Source organism: Eleutherodactylus coqui, chromosome 8 (genome assembly GCF_035609145.1).
Source record: "Eleutherodactylus coqui strain aEleCoq1 chromosome 8, aEleCoq1.hap1, whole genome shotgun sequence".
Classification (NCBI taxonomy): Eukaryota; Metazoa; Chordata; class Amphibia; order Anura; family Eleutherodactylidae; genus Eleutherodactylus; species Eleutherodactylus coqui.
This window is the reverse complement of record NC_089844.1, coordinates 32,763,356-32,784,675: the sequence shown is the minus strand read 5'-3', so window position 1 is coordinate 32,784,675 and position 21,320 is coordinate 32,763,356. Positions and strand designations below refer to the sequence as shown.

General features: G+C 44.4%; 1 protein-coding gene across 3 annotated transcripts in view; it reads left to right on the top strand.

The window, feature by feature from the left end:
• The first annotated feature begins 217 nt into the window (after positions 1-217).
• Positions 218-21,320, top strand: part of CFLAR (CASP8 and FADD like apoptosis regulator) — a 40,536-nt gene continuing 19,433 nt past the window's right edge. Inside the window, exons 1-6 of one of the 3 annotated variants that reach the window (XM_066575445.1) lie at positions 218-307; positions 10,121-10,286; positions 10,383-10,479; positions 19,101-19,209; positions 20,080-20,212; positions 21,154-21,248. In XM_066575445.1, coding sequence (XP_066431542.1) covers positions 281-307; positions 10,121-10,286; positions 10,383-10,479; positions 19,101-19,209; positions 20,080-20,212; positions 21,154-21,248 — 627 coding nt within the window. In that variant the 5' untranslated portion in view covers positions 218-280. Of the gene's footprint in view, positions 308-5,144; positions 5,224-10,120; positions 10,480-19,100; positions 19,210-20,079; positions 20,213-21,153; positions 21,249-21,320 lie in introns of those variants that run through there. The other 2 variants (XM_066575443.1, XM_066575444.1) reach the window with 2 other exon arrangements.

Sequence of the window (21,320 nt, the reverse complement as noted above, 5' to 3'; positions counted from 1 at the left end):
GCTGACATACATATGTGATATCTTTTTAAACACTCCATAATACGGAACTACATTGCAGACATGTTTTTATATGCTGTCTGAAGGCTTCCAGATTCTATAGGCTCTCAAAGCTGTAAATTGGTATGATAATTTTTGAGGAGAAACCAGTTAATCCTGTTGTGCAAACTCATAAGAATGTTTTGTCCAGAGATCATGCGCTCGTCACTCATCACATGACGATGCTAAACAGTTCTGTTCTACTTCCTATGAGCACAATCACACTCTACAGAAACACAGCAACATGACTTCCCTTTTGTGCCCAGTCAAGGTATGTGATCACAATTGAATATAGCCTTAAAAGCGTTCTTTACGTTTTACCTCCTGTAATAGTGATCTGCAAGATTGTACTAGTTTATCTATGAGGGAGCGCAACCTCAGTCAACTGCTGTTTAACCCCTTCATTATCAGGATACTGGTAGTGGACTCTGCTTACTGATCTGCTTTCTACAAGCTGAACGTTGTATTTTTTTTCTTTATAATATATGACGTTTTAGCGGGAACTAGAGCTGTGCATATTATTGGTGGACAGTTCAATTAATTTTATGAGGGTTTTTTTGCATGTTTCATTCTATTGGTCTACTGTGTATGCCCCAAGAAAGTTCCAACATACTTTGTAGGTAGATTATAATTGTACTCTCCAAGGGTGCTTTCACACAGGCGGAATCATTCTGTAAGAATCTGGCAATATTTGGGTTCGTGCGGATTTAGATGTGGAATAAAAATACCAGAAATCTACGAGCGATTCCACATCAAAATCCGCATTTAGCTGTGTGGATTTTGATGTGGAATTCCAAGACGTTGTGGAAGAATGTCGCCCATGTAAAAACATCCTAAGGCCGCTTTCATACGGCCAAGAAAAGCGCGCAAAATTTGTGCACCACAAGACGCACAAATCTCGCATGAATAGGAACCCAACTTTTGAATGGAGTCATATAAATGAGCGATTAGCTCTATTTTTGCGCGTTCTTCGGAACGCATCGCCCGTTGTTTTCAGTGGGGCAGGAAAACACATGGCATGGCATGTGAAGTGCATGCAAGTGTGATTAGAGGTTTCCCATTGAAAACAATGGGAAACACTTGCCAATCCTCCAACACGGCTGAAAGCTGTGCAGGAGAATCGCAACCTCACAGACGTGATGGGAGGTGCTTTTGACAGAAAGGTGCCTTGTATACACCGCTACAATATCGCACTCGCCCATGTGTAGAAAGCCTAGAGGATCTTTCACGTGTGCTGAATATTTCTGCAGGGCGCATCTAAAGATGCAAACACTTCTGCACCAAAATCCACGTTTACATACAGGCTGCGGAGCAGAAATCAGCAGCGGATTAAGCTACATGTTTAGGTGCGCATTGTGGAAATATTCTGCATGTGTGAATAGTCCCTAAATGTAGACGCTGCTCCTATATTGTGACATTTGCCACAGTCAGAGCTGGTTCCAGCTAGAGTCAGCAGTGACATCTCAAAGATCACATGATTTGCCTTTGCTCTCAGTAGACCAGCTGCTCCTCTCTCTAAGGCTGGGTTCTCACAGGGCGGATTCTCGGCGGAAATCTTGCGGTTTGGCCGCAGCAAAAAACCGCAAGATTTCCGCCGGGAGAACCACTGCTGCAAAACCCGTGGAGGCTTTGAAGCGGCCCGGCCACTCGCTCTTCCGCTGTGGCCGGCACTCCCGTAGAGGAGAACGCGGCCGCAGCGGGAAAAAAGAAATGGACATGCTGCATGAGAAATCTCGTCCACATGCCACGGCTAATCCTGGGATTAGTGTCCGCATGTGGATTTGCCGCGGCGAAATTCTGCACGGAATTTCCACGGCAAATCCGTTCCGTGTGAACCCAGCCTTAGGCTTGTCCACATGGGCATATGCATAGAGCGCTGCGAGTCTCCCGAAGCGTTGTGCACATTACAGCTCATACACTCTGCTGGCAGAGGCCGTGTTTGGGCTGTGTATGGCATTGCACATGCCCAGGAATGGCGCAATCACGGACAGTGCGCAGTGTGATTTTTTTTTAAATTTACCTCTGTTCAGAGCGGGGATGCGTATGGAAACGCTGCCCATACACAATGTATACATATGGACAGCATTTCATACGCAGAGAAATAGAGCATGCTGCCATTTATTTCTCTTGCATATCAATACGCAGCGCCCACACACAGGTGTGCATGGAAGAATGAAAATCTATTGAGTTTCATTGCCTGCATTCAGCGTGTGTTACACATTGGATATACACGGTGAGGATATCACGCAAGTTTTGTGCGCTGAGAGACCCACAAAACTTGCATGAATATGAACTCAATTCTTCACAAGCGATTTTTCCCCACATTGGGATGCTGCGAAGATTAAAAATAAATAAATAAATAAATTGTAGCATATTCTATCATTTGGCGTTCCCTCGGAACGCCTCGCCCATTGTTTTCAAAGGGATCTTAAAAGACATTGCATGGCACTCGCATACTGTGGATGTGCATGCGAGTGCGATGTTTCCCATTGAAATCAGTGGGAAACACTCGCGATGCCCCGAAACATGGACCTGAGGATTGCAATTTCACAGGAACGATGCGAGGTGTTTTTGAATAAAAAATGCTTGGCACTGGCGTGAAAAAAAAAATCACCCATTGGCAAGCGCAATATCAGCCAAAGTTTCTCGGCCTGATATCCTGCTCACCCGTGTGAATGTAACCTTAAATACACCATTTCTCATTGTGTGTAAGAAAAAAGGACTGTGAACGAGTCTTTACCCTTCTTCTCAAAAAATGAATAAAAAAGGATCAAAAAGATATTTACCCCAGAATGGTACAAATAAAATCTACAGCTCGGCCCATAAAAAATGAGTCCTCACACAGCCCAATGGATGAAAAAAAAAATGGTACGGGTCTCAGAATATGGCGTTGAAAAGCAATTTTTGTCTAAAAGAAAAAAAGTTTAGTTTTTAAAAGTTGAAATAGGGTAATTCCATGGCAACTGGTCTAATTTGGGAGAGCGTCCCCGCTCGACCACCTTCAATGTTGCTGAAATTTTCACTGAATGTTCACACACCACCTGTAAGAAGTTCTGCAAAGTTTCAGCTTGCTTGAGGTACTAGAGCCGTTTGCATGAAGGTCACTCTTCCCTCGCAGAGGTCGTTTCGAAAAAATATCCAATTTTGTATTGCCGCTGTTCTTGAGACACTTGGTCAACTTTTTGTGTAGAATTCGAACATTTTACAAGCAGGGATTCCTAAGGGCTGAAAAATCCCTCAGTAGATTTTAACCAACTCTACATACGTGAGAGAAGTCAAAGATGGCCACCACAAGGTAACTTCTATGTGTGAAATAAATCCACGGCGTACGAGCGTATACGCACTGGCGATATTCCCAAGCGTGTTCTGTCCGATTTCAAGATGGCCAGCACTACGGGAAAAGAAACCATTTATTTGAATGATACAACACATAAGACACTGTTCTCTCCATCTGTTTAGTACGCCGTATTTACCCGGTTTGGCTTGAAGGTCTTCAGGCTGACCGCGAGTCAAACGGCTAGAAGAGCAACAACAAAAGGAGAAAAGCCGCTGCTTAAAAACACTTTATTACAAACAAACCCCATAAAATGATAATTGCTGGGTACCGTGTAACGCCAGGTCCACGCACAGGCGCGTTTCGTGAGACACTGTCTTCTTGATCGCCGCTAGCAGACTGACATGGAACTTCCCCTTAATTGCGGACCAAGCATTCCGCACTTCCACAAACCTGATTGCGACACCCAGAACCCAAGGAGAGAAGAAAAAATTATAGAAAACAAAACTTTTTATTTTCTTCTCTCTTTTGGTGTCGCAATCAAGTTTGTGTAGTTTATAGGGAAGTTCCCTGTCAGTCTGCTAGGGGGAGGGGAATCAAGAAAGCAGTGTCTTTCGAAACGCATTTGTGTTTTTTTAAGGTGCCGGCTTTTCTCCTTTGTCATTTATTTGAATGGGTTAATTCACACCAGCAATTTTTTCTCGGACTGATTGTCCCAGTTAGAAAAATTGGTGCGTTTCTACTTTTGCGCGGTTCTTCTTCAAGGGTATTTTTTTTTGATACCCTAGATTTTTTTTGGAGTGTTAAAAAAAAAACCAAGCACATGGCAATTGCGCTGCGTGTAATTTTCAGGCGTGTGCGATAGATTTTAATGCAGGTAAGTATGGGAAGATGAACAAAAGAAAGAGAAAGTGCAGAGCAGAGAAAAACGTGTGAAAATACCATGAAAACCACACGGAAAAGGAAACATTCACACAAGTGAAAAACGTACGCGAGTTCTGTGCGGAGCAAGATGCGCAAAAGTTTTGATGGAGTTATAGGCGAGCAATTGTTTTCCCTCACAGCGATGCTGCGAGGAAGAAAAAAATCCTATTTTTTTCGTCCCTCGGAACTCATCGGCCATTGTTTTTAATGCTGCAAAATCTGTCGTCCGCACCGCGAATCCACAGCGAATACCGCCGGTTGCTTCCTATGGAGATCCGCTGCTTCCTACACACGAACGGAAATTAATTGTGAATTCTGCTTGCGGAGGGGAAAAAATTTTGAGAAATCGCAGCATGCTCCATTTTCATGGACGCCATCCGCCCCGCAGCCTGTATGCGATGAACATTACGGACGGGTCACGGATTCTGCATCATTTCCTAGTGACAGCGAGCCACAGGGTCTATCCGCAGCACAGAAAAGATGGCGACAGAGCAGGTAGGCGCGGACGCCGCTGCTCACAGGGCAGGATTCAGCTGCGGGATTACAGATCTGAGCCGCCCGTGTGCAGACCGCTGTAATGTGAGGTGTTTTTGCGTGACGCACGTTGTGTCGCCAGTGACAAGCGCAATATCAGGCCAGGTTTTTCAGTCGAAATGGCGCTCGCCAACGCGAATGTAGCTGATCTGTTTTCCACTGCGCACAATGGCGCTCGGCCTACCGGCTTATTCACAGGAGCATATATCGCCGACGTTTCCACGCCACCATCTGAGCTGTCTACCCCTTCCTCGGCTCTCTGCCCCATTCCTTCCCTCCCGGGACCCCCCATACAGTACAGCACTGCTCAGGGAAGCAGCACCCATAGATGTCGCCGCAGGACTGCGTGAGACGCCGGCTGACGAGGAGGAGGAGGAGGGCCGCTGCGGGCAGGAAGAGAACAGGCGGATACGGCAGCTGCACGGAACAAGGCTCGATGTCCCCGCCGTACAATGGTGAGCTGCTCACACACGGCGCCCCTAGTCCGACGGCGCGGGCGCCTGCAGGCTGCACTAGTTCCCCCTATCAGGTAGAGGCGCCCGGGAAGTTGTGTCACCTCGGAACGTTCGCTGGCCGGAAACCCTGCGGTTTATGCTGTTCTGTTGGCGCAGAGCCCGCTACAGTGTAACGTATGTCAGCAGCTGCTGGAAACTATGTACAAAGGTGGCAGAAGTGTGCAGGAGGGAAGGGGTTAACGGCCGCCCCCCCCCCCCCCCCCCCCCCCCCCCGGCTCTGCTGCGTTTAAAGGGACACAAAGTGAAGTTTTTGTTGACACAACTTTTTTCTGCAATGTTATGCGGATATCTCTTATAGTTCACATTTGGCCATAAAGTGATCCGGTTATAATAGTTACACATTTGCTGATATCTGACGATTAAATATATGAGTGTTCAGACCATTTAGGCGATAGTAAAAGATCTGTTGTACTGCCAGAGCAAAGATAAGCTGCCCCCTCACTGCAACCATCGATGACTCACAGCATTGTGCAAGGCTGACTCACACCAGAGGATTGTCGCTGCATATTGCGCAGTACCGAACGCCTGTCTCATTATATCCGCACGCTCACAGCTGTTTGTTTTTCCTTCAGACACAAAAAAAAAAAGGTGACCTTTTTGGGCGCATATTAAGCGCATTATAAGTAATGAAAGCCAAAGATAGACGGAAAATATGCATGCACATGTGTAGGTGCTACTTAGTGCGTATTAGGGCTTCTTCAGACGGTCAAATACTCTCGCTGTTACTGAAGGTACTTTCACGTGAACCAGTCCAAAACCGCTTTTTTTTTTTACTCGCGTAATAGCGCCAAGTTTAAATGTTTTTTTTTTCTCGCACATAGTAATATCATGCAAGAATAAGAGTAGTGAAAACGAAACCATTGAAATCAATGGTTTCAATTTGTCACGTTTTGCGGGCGTGATTTTTTAAGCCTTTACGTACGTAAAAAATACACACATAATACGCGGTGACAGTAAGAGAAGCCATATTGTTTTACTTCTCCACCTTGTGCTATTCGGGGTCTTCCTGTATTGCTTTTTAAACACAGAAAGTCAAACGAATGCGAGATCGCCTACCACCGCCCCCCCCATCCCCCGCAGAGAAAATCAGCCATTAACTTTCTCTTCTGTTTTGCACAGAAGAAGGAACTGCAGCTGAAAATAGGAAATAATGGGTGATTGCCCAAAAATAATACATGCTGCGATTTCTTTTTAATTTATTTTTTTCAGTGCCAACAAAAAAAATCGCTCCTGTAAATTAACCCATTTAAAACATCTTGAAACGCACAGAAATTGCGTGTAAAAATAACATCCTAAGGAATTATTCACACCAAGATTCTCGTGAGACGCTCAAAACTCGCATGGATATGAAACGCATTCTTTTGAGTGTATTTATAGATTAGTGATTCGCCCTCCCGGCATCGCTGCAAGAAAAAAAGGTCACAGCACGGTCTACTTTTGGGTGTTCCTGCAAGAGAAATCACCCATTGTTTACTATGGGACCTTGCAAAAAATATTGCATGGCATTCGCATTCCATGCGATGTGCATGCGAGTGCACTGTGATTTTTTTCCCCATTAACCCCTTAAGGATCGATCGCTGTACATATCCGGAGGAGAAGGGAGAAGTGTTTTTTGCTTGCGCAAAGACAAGGCGTATTTGCGTGGCCAAAGTGTGCTTACGCCCGTGTAAACGAGCCCTAAAGTAAGGGTCCTTTTAGTTCCGCTGACTTATCGTTGGAATGAGCAAGTGACGTCACCGCTAGCTCCTAGACAGGCAGATACATTGTTGGCTCGTTCAAAGGAGAATTGTTCAGTCTTTCACAAAGAGGAGCTGAATGAGCGCTGTTTAAGCCAAACGATAAGTGACCGAGAAAACGATGATTTGTACGCCTGCGTATAATGAACGCCAAACGATTATTGCTGACTTTCACTGATTTGAGCAATTTTTTGAACAATAATCATTCCATCTAAAAGCACTTTAAGGGTGATTTTGCGCGATCGTGATTTTAACATTATAAGTCCCATAGACCCCTGCAGAAACAAAAACTGCGAATTTCGCAGGGAAAAAAAACTGTAGTGGATAGTCACCCTAAGGGTACATTGCACCTGCCAAAGTCACCTAAAATGTTACGCAGCGGTCTCAGCGCATTCTCGGAAAATCCCTTAAAGTCCACAGAAGTACCGTAATTTTCTATTTCTTTCTTTCTACATGCATCGAGTGGCACATCACTCTTATTTACATCATTTTAATACCGGGCCTTCCAAAATATATATAAAATGTATCAACAATCTGAACACTCGTGCGGACGTACGGTAGTAGATGAAGAGGTATGAGTATTCAATTATTCATCAAGCGGACTTGGAACAAAGGTCTTCCAGGCTGGCATATTTGCCACACCGCACGCTGCACACGGTACGCGAGGACACTTTTTTTCTCCCTGTTGGAATATTTGAGATACTTTTAGATCTTTGAAGATACGTCTTTTTGGCTGGCTGCCTCAGATGAGGAAAGGTTTGATGTGAAGATGTTCTGTGTTTGTGCATAACTTGTATCTATTTGTGGTACAGCTGTTGTTATGCATGTACTCTATTTGTTTCCTTTCTTTCCTCACATTATATCCATTTTTGTTGGCCATTGCAATGATTTCTTGTATAACTAATAACAAGGACTGTAGCTATATTCATAATTAATATATCTGTGTTATCAAACTATTTGGTTCTGACAATAGAATGTTTTCGTTTGTCTCAGCCTTCATTGTACATGATTCTCCAGTGCTGATGTTGCAGTGAATAGGGCTCATGCATTCGGCAGAGCCCTGTGTACGGAGCCTGTTTGGCTCTAATCCTACTAGGGGAGACTATAGTATGTTGATACATACAGAAGTGCGATGGATCACGCCATGATTTTGTTATGTCGGATTTGTATGGACTCTGTCAGAAAGAACCTATACGTGTGTCTGCTTTAAATCGGAGGCATAAAGAGGTACAAAAGAGACATTGTGGAGCTTTACTGTAATATGGCCATGTGCATGAGCACTTAAAGGGGTTGTCCCGCGGCAGCAAGTGGGTCTATACACTTCTGTATGGCCATAATAATGCACTTTGTAATATACATCGTGCATTAATTATGAGCCATACAGAAGTTATAAAAAGTTTTTTACTTACCTGCTCCGTTGCTGGCGTCCTCGTCTCCATGGAGCCGACTAATTTTCGCCCTCCGATGGCCAAATTAGCCGCGCTTGCGCAGTCCAGGTCTTCTGCTGTTCTCTATGGGGCTCCGTGTAGCTCCGCCCCGTCACGTGCCGATTCCAGCCAATCAGGAGGCTGGAATCGGCAATGGACCGCACAGAAGAGCTGCGGTCCACGGAGGTAGAGGATCCCGGCGGCCATCTTCACCGGTAAGTATAGAAGTCACCGGAGCGCCGGGATTCAGGTAAGCGCTGTCCTGTTCTTTTTTTCAATCCCTGCATCGGGGTTGTCTCGCGCCGAACGGGGGGGGGGGGGGGGTGTTGAAAAAAAAACAACCCGTTTCGGCGCGGGACAACCCCTTTAAAGGGTTATCTCACTGCATACAGCACTTTATATTAAATCTAAATCAGGTCAGAGTACTGTGACACAATAGAAGCCCGAAAAATGAAGTGGACATTTAAAAAAGGTTTGGAGGCTCCACTTTATTTTTCAAGGGACTGTTCTTCTATTGTGTCACAGTACTCTGACCTGATTCAGTCATTATGTGTTGCTCAATAACTGTATGTGCACGCATGATCTAGTAACACAGACCATGTGAGAGAGAGAGAGAGAGAGATGACGAGTGTATTTGCACATGCGCCCATGTGTTTAAGCCCTCAGTTTGAATTCAGTTGAAAGGGTGAAATCTGTTGCAATCTGCTCCCATAAGGAAGCTGCTGCAGAGATATCATTAAGCCTTCTATCCTTGACAAATAGGTATGTTAATAGAAATGGATCAGAAACACTATCTTCTCTCCTTAGGGAGAGCACCTAGAAGGTGAGTGAGTCAGGAGACTTATAAGGCCATTCATGCTCCTCTGCATAGTATGCAAATAAGGGAGATGGAACAATACCTCCACAGTGCCAGCTATTGGAAGACCGCAATCCCTAAAGTCCATGTTAGACTATACAAGCCTTGTATAGAAATAGAAATGAAAAATTAGCTGTCACTGAAATGATCGTTGGCTCAACGTCCTTCTCTTACCTACAGCCAGTGTTAAGTCAGCAAAAAATCTAGTGGGAAAATGCCCAAAAAACCACACATTACTTTATTTTATTGCCGTCCCTGATATAATGACCAAGTATACATTATATAGTGCTGACAATAGCACTATGACTATTCAGCATTTAAAATTTACATACTATGACCTTTTTTGACATTCTCTTTCGGAACATGTATCGCTATTATAAAAGATGACTAGCTTTCCATACCTGAGTGGGCTTTTCAGGGGTTTACACACAACCAGAACATTTTCACTTTCATTTAGCACATCAGACTTCACCAGAAGCTTTCCAGCAGCGTTGATGCATCAATGTAAGAGCTTACTACAGGTACAAAATGAAATTTAAAGGGCTTTCCACCAGGGAATAGGAAGACCATAGAGAGGTGTCCCCTAACTGCGGCTTCAGAGGACCGTTCACTTTATTGGGTGTTGTAGTTTCCCATAGATCTTCTCATCAGCTTCCAAGCTGGAGGCTAAAGCAGCCAAACCCGTAGGAATCGGCTCATGATCAGGGCCCCCTACCTACTGTTGGTGGACAACCCCCTTAAAGGAACATGCTATCTTTTATATACATTGTTCTCTTATTATTACTTTCTTGTAACTCTTGTATCTTTTTGCATTGTAGGTAACCAGAGATGAATCATATTGGAATCATAAAAAGTATCTACGAAATTGTGCCGCAGCGGCTGAAGGAAATATTGTAATGAGCGTTCCCCGTATAACTAGTAGGGCACTTATACAGATAGGAGAAGAATTGGAATCTGATGAAGAAGAAGTGATAAAGTATGCTTGTAAGGATATCTCATCTAAGACTAATATGCTGGAACTGTTAACTGAAGTAAATGAAGGAAATCCACAGCCAGTAATATTGGAATTGTTGTATTTAGTGAAAAGGTTTGACCTCATCAAGAAACATTACAAGATGACCAAAGCAGAAGTAGAAAGACTCTTGACGAAGCAATTCAGGGTCATTTCAGACTACAGGTAAACCTTTGCATCTAATGTTTCTTGTTTTTACAGAATAGTCCTTTGATATATTCCAATGTTTATTCCTCCTCTTGCCACAGAATGAGATAAAAAAGACCTATTCTGCACTGCTCCAAAGCAGATGCTTTACCTAGTAGTGTACTGTGGAATTGGACAATATGATCAGTTTCTTCTGAAAACTGCAAATGCTGTCTCTTAACCCTTTTCAATCCACTGTCTGACTTCTAAAGACATTATAATTTAAGGCTGTACAGCTCCGATGTTGGAAGACATCTGTCGGGGTTCTCTTACTATATATTGCCAGCCTTTCTGCTGTCGGAGCCTATCCAACGTGTCACCTCATGCAGTACTGGCTTTAGCCAGCAGATAGCTCCGTTGTATAATGGCAGAAAAAGAGTAAGCCCCTAGGAAAGCCAGGATACAAATTGGATTGGAAAGGGTTAATTAAATGTCCCCTCTAAGCCAACATTATGTTTTGTAAGTATGAAAGATAGGATGAACACTTACTTTTACCGCAGTTTATTATCCATGCGCACGGGGTATTAATATGTTTAGCTAGCATAGAGATGTAGATATGTACGCCGCTCCCCCCAAAAATTAAGAGAACACTTTGTTAAAAAAAAATCGTCATGCTGGATGATGTGGCAGCTGCGTAACGCTCACCATGGTGTCTCCTGACTCTTTCCTGTTTGTCACATGTACTCGGTGGTGACATTGGTGGACCTGCCATTTCTTGTGTTTCCTTATAAATGCCAATTGAGCTGCACAATGCAGAAAATTGGGCCCCCCAACCATCCTCATGGAGTCCGTTTCTTGCATATTGGTCAAAAACATGCAGCCCAGTTGCCCATTGGAGGTCACATTGCAGAGCTCTGTTCATCCTCACACACAGAGGCAGATATTGGTCCTGATGCTGGGTCGATGCCATTCTGCTCTGGCTGCAAAGCATGTGTTCCTGCTATATTCAGGGGCGCCCTGGTTGCTGCACCTCTTCTCCAGCGGGCTCGGAGAAGCCCCAAAATACACAGTAATCTCCATATATGGTATGGGCTGCAGAACATGATAGGCGCCTCCTCCTTCGCTGATGTCGCACACAGGACACAGCTGGGTGGCCTCTAGGGTTCCTTCATGACTATCCTCACTCAGCTGCGTTCTGATGGGTGCAGGAGGAACCCTCCTCAGCTCTTTGCTGTAGCAGCACATGGGGAGACAAAACACACCTATGTGCTGCTGCAGCAAAGGGCAGAGGATGGATGCTCCTCCTGCACTGTCTATTGCCACCAATGTTCTATAGTTGTATTAATGTGTCAGAGCTTCTGTTTGGAACTTCCGTCGCTGATTTCTGCTAGAGAACGTGACAAAATATTACCCCTAGATCACATGATCGGGTAATAGCAAAGCAAGTGCTAAAACTTAATTAAAAATGAAAATGATTTGTCCACATTGCAAGAGGATCAGCCCAAGAGTATGCATGTACATCAAATGCACTGAACGATTAATGAGTTCTGATTAATTGGAAAAACTCAACACCTGATTAAATAAGGTGGTTGTTATGAAGGTGAGAAATGCAAAATGCTGAATGTTGTCCACATGGATCCATGATATTATCACAATACGATTGGACAGCCTGGATTGGTAATTCATTTATGTATTCTAGAATTCACATCTTGAATTTCCTGCTACCCTGTTTCCCTGAAAATAAGACATAGCATGATTTTCCAGAATTTTTGAGGATACAAAATGCTTTTTAATGCTTTTTGATGATGCTTGAAATATAAGCCCTACTCCAAAATTGAGCCCTGCTAACAGTTAATTTAAAAAGTCAATTTAAATAGTGTCCAGGCAGCTATACATGTAAAAAAGTTAAACCTTTTTGAACAAAAATTTATATAAGACACTGTCTTATTTTCGGGGAAACACGGTAGTACATCCCAGATATACAAGATTACATTATAAGCATAACATGATGAAAACAACAAAACTAGTGCTGCAGTTCGTATAGAGCCTGACCTTTAAAGGTGTTGTTGCCCTTTGCATCGTTAAAAATGTGCAGACCTTTATAAAACTGGGACCCACATCTGAAGGAACCTTTTGTGTTAGCCAGATGGCATTGACGAGAAGCAACAAATAGATAACATTTTAGATGAACTGGGTGCCTTCTTATAAACAATGTTGCATTCAAATATTCATCCTGTCCCTAAATGGGCAGTCTAAGGGATTATGGCCGCCTGCACACGGCCAGGTCGGATCCCCTGCAAGAATTCTCGGACCAGTGACCAGTGCAGGTCTCACCTTCTCCCGCGGCTCTGGCTTTGTGATGTGCCGGCTGCCAGCCAGCGCATGCGCAGAGCAGAGCCAGGGGGCTGGGAGTGACATTTCTGTGCGGGCCTCTGCTAGACTCGCACAGAAATAGAGCATGCCGCAATTTGTTTTCCACTTTTTTTTTTTTTTTTTTTACAAAACACCATCCTGTTCAGGCGGTCGGGCAGAAATTCTGCGGGACATCCCGCCGCAGAATTTCCGCCCGTGTGCAGGCGGCTTATATGTTTAATGTGATGAAACTGAGAAGAATATTGCAGAACTAGTGATGGTTTTTGTGGTCTGATTTTCTTCCTGCAGTTCTTTTTCTTCCGGTATTTTGTGTCGGATGTGCGACATAACCTCAGACCGCAGGTTCCAATGCAGATGTGAAGGCAGCCTTATGCCTCCAGAGGGTGCGTTCACACAGGGTGGTTTGGATGCAGTAATTGGGAGAAATTGATTATATTGGATGAAATGCTTGTTTTGCCCAACTGATGTTGGTGGTGGAGCTAGCCTTGAATGGTCCTCATACAGGAGTACGGTGAAGCCGGGGGCAGCCAGGTGTGTTGGTTCCACCCACATTGCATTTTCTTTATGTGGAATTCGAAAAAAGGAAATAATCTGCTATTTTTCTGAAAGATCCAAAGTGCCTGACAAACGTCACCGGTAAATAACGTTAAAACAGACACCATGGGGCTTACTTACTGTTCCAAATACACCTGTTTGCCGCAAATTACATAAAAAATATGCTTACATGCTTTGTGCGTATTTCCTGTGTGTTTTTAGACACTTTCAGACCTTTTTTTATGACTTGTCCAAAAAGAGTGGTGTGGCCTAAATTGTACCAAAAATCACTCCAAATTGCGTCAAAATGTGGACACAATTTTTGGCGTAAACTAAGCCAACTAATAGGTGCTCTAAACTTTAGACTAGATAGTCTTAGAATTCGACTGATTTATTATTCAGCAGAGCCATTATGATAAATCTGGTGCATTTTAAGACCGTCTAACTTTTTAGACAGTATTAGTAAATAAGCCCTGAAAGGCTGCCTGTCCACGGGCGTAGCGGTATCCTGCGTCGGATCTCCGCCGCGGGAGCCACCACCTGGGAGCAGAAGCCGACAGACGGATCTCCGCCGGTCAGCCTGCCTAACAGATAGGCTGACCGCGAAGAATCGCGGCAAATCGCAGCATGCTGTGATTTGCTGGCCGCGAGCGGAGAATTACAATGATTCTCCCCTCGTGGACAGGGCGGCTGCGCTCTCCATAGCATCGCTATAGAGAGCTTTCACTGCATTCCCCGCGGCTGGATTATCGCCACGGGGAACGCAATGAAAACTCGCCCGTTGGACAGGCAGCCAAAGTGTTGTAATCTAGGAAAGACAGCAATGTATAGTAGAAATCAATACTTCATGTGGTATGATGGTGCATATAACTCCATTGCAACTAGGCTACTACAGCATTAGACTGTATTATTAGCAAACCCCTGCAAGGAAACCCGGTCAAAACTGCATCTGAAAAACCACTTGCGTTTTTGCTGAGTTTCTAGGCACACTTTTCTTCCCATGAAGTTTTTACCACAACCAGTCTGCTCTGTGTGAACCCAGCCTAACTGGACAGCTAGATAGTTTAAGTAACTTGGAGTTATACTGTGATGCTTAAATGTTCTCGTGTTATTTTTGGCGGTATATGTACAGAATAGTTATCCACTGCAGCCAGTTCTGCTTCTACCAGTTTTTACATTTAGAACATACTGCATTGATTTGTTTGTCAGGAATGGCTTCCACTAGATTCTTTAGGTTTCATATGCAACATGCAATAGGTTGCTAGTAATCTAATTGATTGGGCTTCCTGCAGCGCTACTTTTTTTCTTGCTTACAATGTTTTTCGGAATGTTTTTTTGTATTGTTCGTTTTCCCCAGATCTCAAGCCGATTGAGCATCCGTGGGCTGTGCTGGAAAAACAAGTCCAGTCCATGAAGCCCCCACTTGAAACGTACGGGGGTTTTCACTCAGGTGGATCTTGTTGCATTTTTAACTGTGGGATGCGTTTTGCAGAACAGTTTGCGGAATTTCTTGTGTTTTTAACTGTAGACTTTACTTGTGGAATTACATTTTCTGTATGTTAGAAATCCTCAACGATTCTGAAGGACGGCATTAATTCCACAGCGGTAACATTTTCTGTTGTAGAGAAGATCTGGTTTTGAATTAACGTTTTGCGGGTTTCAAATGATGTGGATTTCAAGCCCTGTAGTACAATATGGGGTTGAAGAATTGTCCGCATGGACTAATTCCGACCCGTGTGAAAGCAACCTTAAAAGAACCTCTGTGCTATCCGTCACCAAGACATAGCAGGACACGTTCAGAGGGCTGCGGACGCCATGCCTTGATGGGTCGGAGCTCTTTTGGAGTACTGGGGAGACCTACACAATACTAGGCGGGTGATTTTAATATTATGCCTGGATGGCATATCATCATACCAAAGACCTATTACTTTAACTGCTAACTATGGATCAAAGTGAATACCTATATACTAAGCATGCATATTTAGCATATTTTGCATTTGTTTCCTCGTAAGTAACTTCCTTCTCGCATACAACAACACTTGGTACTTTTTTATTCTCACATCGGAGATGCCAAACCACAAAAAATCAACATTTTAAAACAAAAGAACTACAGTACATAGTCTGCAAAGTTCTCCATGTGAGATGGTAGTCTAAATGGTTCTTGCAAACCACATTTAATCCATGGGAATTACTGGGAGTGTATCACAACTGCTTTTGGTCACTAAATACTGTATATATGTATAAGTGTGCCAGTAATTGCTGTAGCTAACATTTCCAATCCCTTACATTCTTATCACTTTACTTACCACCCTGCCACTGCAGTTGTTCTGCCCCAAGCTTCCGGGTCGAGGGGCAGGCTTACAGCGTCATGTGACTGTAGGTACTCGGAAGCTAACATATTCCTGAGTCGCTACATCCCAGCTCATATATAGTAGGAAAGCATAAAGTAAAGGTCAGAAGAACAGGGGAAGCAGTACTGCCCATAGCCAACCTCAAGGGAGGGATACACTGATTGCCATGTCTAAGGGCAACCAATGCACACAAAAGGAAGGCCATTGGTATGAGGTGAGAGGATGGCTGCAGATGGGAGCATTTTAAGAAATTGATTATATTGGATGAAATGCTTGTTTTGCCCAACTGATGTTGGTGGTGGAGCTAGCCTTGAATTGTCCTCATACAGGAGTACGGTGAAGCCGGGGGCAGCCAGGTGCATTGGTTCCACCCACATTTTTTTAATGCGGAATCCGAAAAAAGGAAATGTTTTTTTTTCTGAAAGGTCCAATGTGCCCAACAAACCTAACCTGTAAATAAAGTTAAAGCAGAAACCATGGGGCTCTCTATCAGAAAACTGTCTTGCATGCTTTGTGCATATTTACTACGTGCTTTTAGACACTTTCGGACAATTTTTCTGACCGGTCCAAAAAAGGGACGTTGGCCTAAATTGTACCCATAATCGCTCCAAATTGTACCAAACTAAGCCAACTTATAGGTGCTCTGAACTTTAGACTGCACAGTTGTAGATTTTGACAGATTTATCATGCAGCAGAGCCATTATAATAAATCTGGTGCATTTAAAACTGTCTTACTTCTAGTCAGTATTAGTAAATAAGCCCCAGTGTTGTAATCTAGGAAAGACAATGTATACGGCAGTAGAAGTAAATACTTCATATGTGCTCATGTGGTATGATGGTGCATATAACTGTTGGAACTAGACTGCTACAGCATTAGACTATATTGTCAGTAAACCCCTGCAAGGAAACAGAAAGCAGACAAAACTGTAAGAAGCATAAGGATAGGAAGACCTTCTGCACATCCGTTAGTCAGATAAACAAATGTATTTCCGTTCACAGCTGTCAGGGTTAACAAGCTTATTGCACATTCAAAGGTCATGCAGAAAGTATAGTGAACCATTAGCTGTAAAAGTGTCTCTCTCCATTAACCCCTTAGTGACGGAGCTTTTTTGCTTTTTCCACTTTCGTTTTTTCCTCCCCCCCTTTAAAAAAATCGTAACTCCTTTATTTATACGTCGACATCGCTGGAGAAGGGGGGTCGCTGTTACGCTGGGGGCCGCTGTGGGGGGTCACTATTATGCTGGGGGCCGCTGTGGGGGATCGCTATTACGCTGGGGGCCGCTGTGGGGAGGGGGGGGCGCTATTACGCTGGGGGCCGGTGTGGGGTGTCACTGTTACGGTGGGGACCGCTGGGGGGGGGGGGGTCACTGTAACGCTGGGGGCTGCTGTGGGGGGGGTCACTGTTACACTGGAGGATGCTCCGGGGCGGTCGCTATTATGCTGGGGGCGGTCGCTGTTATGCTGGGGGCGGTCGCTGTTATGCTGGGGGCAGTTGCTGTTACGCTGGGGGCCGCTGTGGTGGGTCGCTATTATGCTGGGGGCCGCTGTGCGGGGGTCGCTATTACGCTGGGAGCGGTCGCTATTATGCTGGAGGCCGCTGTGGGGGGTCGCTATTACGTTGGGGGCTGCTGTGGGGGGTCGCTATTATGCTGGGGGCCACAGTGGGGGGTCGCTATTATGCTGGGGGCCACAGTGGGGGGTCGCTATTATCGCTGGGGGCCGCTGGGGGTTTTTGCTATTACACTGGGGGCCACTGTGGGGTGTTGCTATTACTGCTGGGGTATGCTTACATGTGGCAGAAATGGGCAGGGCTGTTTAAAATAGACAGCGTGCAGATTTTGACTGCTTTTTGGAAAGAAATTCCCGTTGAGGACATTCTACAGTATTTCCACATCCAAAAAGCAGTCAAAATCTGCACGCTGTCTATTTAAAAGCGGCCTTTTTAGAATGATGGAGGTAAAGTCATACATCGTGATAAGCCCCGCCCCCTGACGTGTTGGCACTTTGCAGTAAATAAGTAGGTTTTGGGTTGCAGTTTGGGTACTCGGTCTCTAAAAGGGGCGCCATCACTGTACTAGACGCTGACCGTAAGACAGATCTGTGAACTGTGTGGTCTGATCTATTTTTTAGAAAACTGAAATCTCTAGTGTCAGGCCTGCGTAAAGGGGACCTATCCGTTTTCCTAATGCGTGTTTTCAGGAATACTTTTATTCCCCCAAAAATAGCAATTATTCCATTGTTATTCCTTTTAGAAAGGCATGAATAAATTTAGCACTGGGCGTTCCCATTCCCCCTATCAGAGGTGTCCCCTACCCAGTGTGATACTGTCAGCACTAATTGGACAGGGTCAAAGAAACAAACACCCAGTTGTTAATTTACCCCTAAATGTCTAGTAAGAGTAACAGAGTAACAAAGCGCACGATGCAGAGCTATGAAATAAAAAATAGATTTGATTCAGAATTGTTAGGTTACAAGGAATAACATTATTTAGTAAAACATACGTGGCAGAAGAGGTGACGGGTTCACTTTGAGTCTAACTTCACATGGGCGAATGCGACGTATCGGTTATGAATCACGGCTCGATATCGCCCTCACCACCATGTGATTTCTCCGCAGATGTTTTCATGTCACAACCGCCTTGCATCACTTCGGGGAAGTAGCGATCCTCCGCCACGGCTGTTTTCAATGGGAGTTCTTGCGTCGCACTTAGCACACGGTGTGATGCTGCTGCCGGCCCCATTGAAAACAATGGGAGATGCGATGGCACTCCTAAAGATAGAACGTGCTGCGATTTGTTTTTCACATCGCAATGCAGCAAAACATCACATTCAAAAGAATGTGTTTCATATTTGTGCGTCTCGCAACACACACATTTCACCTGTGTAAAGCCGGCCTAAGGATGCTTGTCCACGGGCGTAGTGATATCCCGCGGCAGATCTCCGCCATGGGAGCTGCCACCTGGGAGCAGGTGAGAGCTGACAGCTCTCCGCGCTGAGCCTATCTGACAGACAGGCTCACCGCGGAGAATCGCGGAAAATTGCAGCATGCTGCGATTTAGATCACGTGAGAGGAGAATGGATATGATTCTCCGCTCATGGACGTTTCCCCTGTGCTTTCATAGCAACACTATGAAAAGCTTCAGACAGTGTGATTCGCTGGGGATTTACCGCCGGTGAATCATCGCCCGCGGACAGGAGCCCTAAGGCATTGTGAGCTATTCATGACCCGACAGATTGGTACAATGCCTCAAACAATTTCAGCTGACCAATGAGTGAGGTTTTCCTATCCAGTATCAGAAATATCTTACTAACGAACTGGAAATGAATTAGCAATGTAAAAAAGTACACAAAACACTATGGAGCGGAATTTTGACTAACAAATTATGCTTTTTTTTGTTAACAGATCTCTTATCATAGAACTCAATGAGCAGGTTGAAGAAAGTGAATTGGAAGCCCTTGTGTTCTTGTTAAAATATGATTTGAGAAATAGCGGAATGCTTAAAAAAAACAAGGTATGTATACTCCCCTCTGCTCTGAAGAGCGTATATATGCATGTATCATACACTACTTGCTAGAAAGACAGTTGAATCGTACAGAATTGTGTTTTTGCTGCCTCACTTAAAGCCCTTTTACACGGATCGATAATCATTCAAATGAGCGAAAAACGAACAATAATCGCTCAGTGTAAACGCAGCCAACGATCGAACGTCAAACGATTCATTCATTATTCATTTTGTGCAGGCATATAAATCATCTTTGGCTTGTTCAGTTTAAATAGCGCTCCGTCAGTCATTCTCACTCACTTATAGGCCCCCTGTTCACGGGCCTTACGTTTTCCCACGGTGGATTTCCACTGCGGGAGAACGCTAAAGTCGCCGCGATTTTCCGCGATGAACCTATTATTAATAATAGGTTAATCGCAGGAAAATTGTGGCAAAATCGCACCGTGGATTTTCACTCATGTACATCGGGCTGCGCTTTCCATAGCTATCCTATGGAAGGCATTCATTGCGTTACCTGTGAGCGGACTATCGCCGCCGATAACACCATGATGCACGTGGACAGGAGGATATACAGGTAATGTGAACGACCGAACAATTCTGTTTTGAAGGAGCCAACAATGTGTCTGCCTGTATAGATGGGCTGCCTGAGCGAACTCTTGACGTTCTTTCCCTCATTGAAACAAGAACTCAGCAGCCTGACCCTTAAACACGTCTGATGAATGTAGCCGGTTTGAAGTATCCCTCTTACCCAGATTCTGCATACTAAGTGACAATGCTATAAATATGCAGCTTGCCTACACATTTTCCTTTCACAGCTAGATCTAGTGAGTTTTTGATAGTATTACAGATTGTAAGGAATGTATATCCTCTTTCCCACAGACTTTCTTGTCGCTCATGGTGGATCTTGAGAAGCATGTATTATTAGCAACTCGCATCGATTTGTTAGAAAATGTGTTTGAAACCATTCATAGAGTGGACCTGCAAAAGAAAGTTCTTAAATTCCAACAAAAAGGTAATGGGCAGCTGTAGTACAAAATCTCATATTTAAGGCATATAAAGGTGCAGATGTTGTAATATAGGAGTGTCTGGCCCATGCACAGACGTGGCCTGCAACCAAATACCTGGGGAGAGACTGTGCCCAGGGGTGAGCTAGAGCTGCTTTAAAGTTGACCTGAGGTTCTCCAACACAGCGTGCATACAGCCTCAGGTCTGCTCTTTTTCCGCCGTCAGGGAGGGTCCGCCGCTGCCAGAAGGTGAGAGCTGCAAGATTCTTTAGACCTCGCACCTGTAGGAGGTCACTCCTGATTTCAAAGCCTCTCTGCACCCACAGGGGTGGCTCGCCATGAGGCCGGCGGCTGGTGAACTATGGGTGGGTATGTGGTGTTAAACCCCCCTCACGCTTTATCCACCACGCTTGCCCTCCTATTCTGTATTAACGCTTTAGAAGGGCCCTTATTGAGTCTTTGAGATGGGACCTGTTATCTCCTGAAATTATTGTACCTCTTGTAATTATTATATCCTGCCTTTCAATACTAAGGCGGTTACACTCCCTCACTGGTTCAGGTCTACACTAATTAGTCATGTAATATGTGCTATATTCCTGTATGTTGTTCAACCTTCAATAAAAAATAGTTAAGACCCCTGTGGATATGCGGCAGTCGTCCTACTCCGCCAAAATTGGTGGGCTCTGACTGCTGAACTCTAATGTGTATGGTGTTTTTTAGCACCTTATTACAATCCTCCTCCACGGTAGTATCTGAACAAGTGGTAATATTAGGCACATGGCGGAATTGTGTCAAGATATGTAGAAATTAGATGTACCTAAGGTTGGTGGATGTCCATGGAGAGTCTGATTTATGGATGATACCCTTGTATTGCTTATGTAATGTACAAAAATCAAGTCTCTATTCAGTCCTGTTCAGTTTAATTTATGGGTTCAAAACTATCTTGTAGATAATGTAAATTGTGGTGGTCCGTACGTCAATGCCCACCCAGCAGCAGCCACCACCTTGACGTATAGAATAAGAAGCTCTACATCTTCCTCTATGGTAAGTCTTCCAGCAAAATACAAGCACTATTACTTAGTTGGTAACAGCCATAGTCTTTATTTTGTTTTAGTT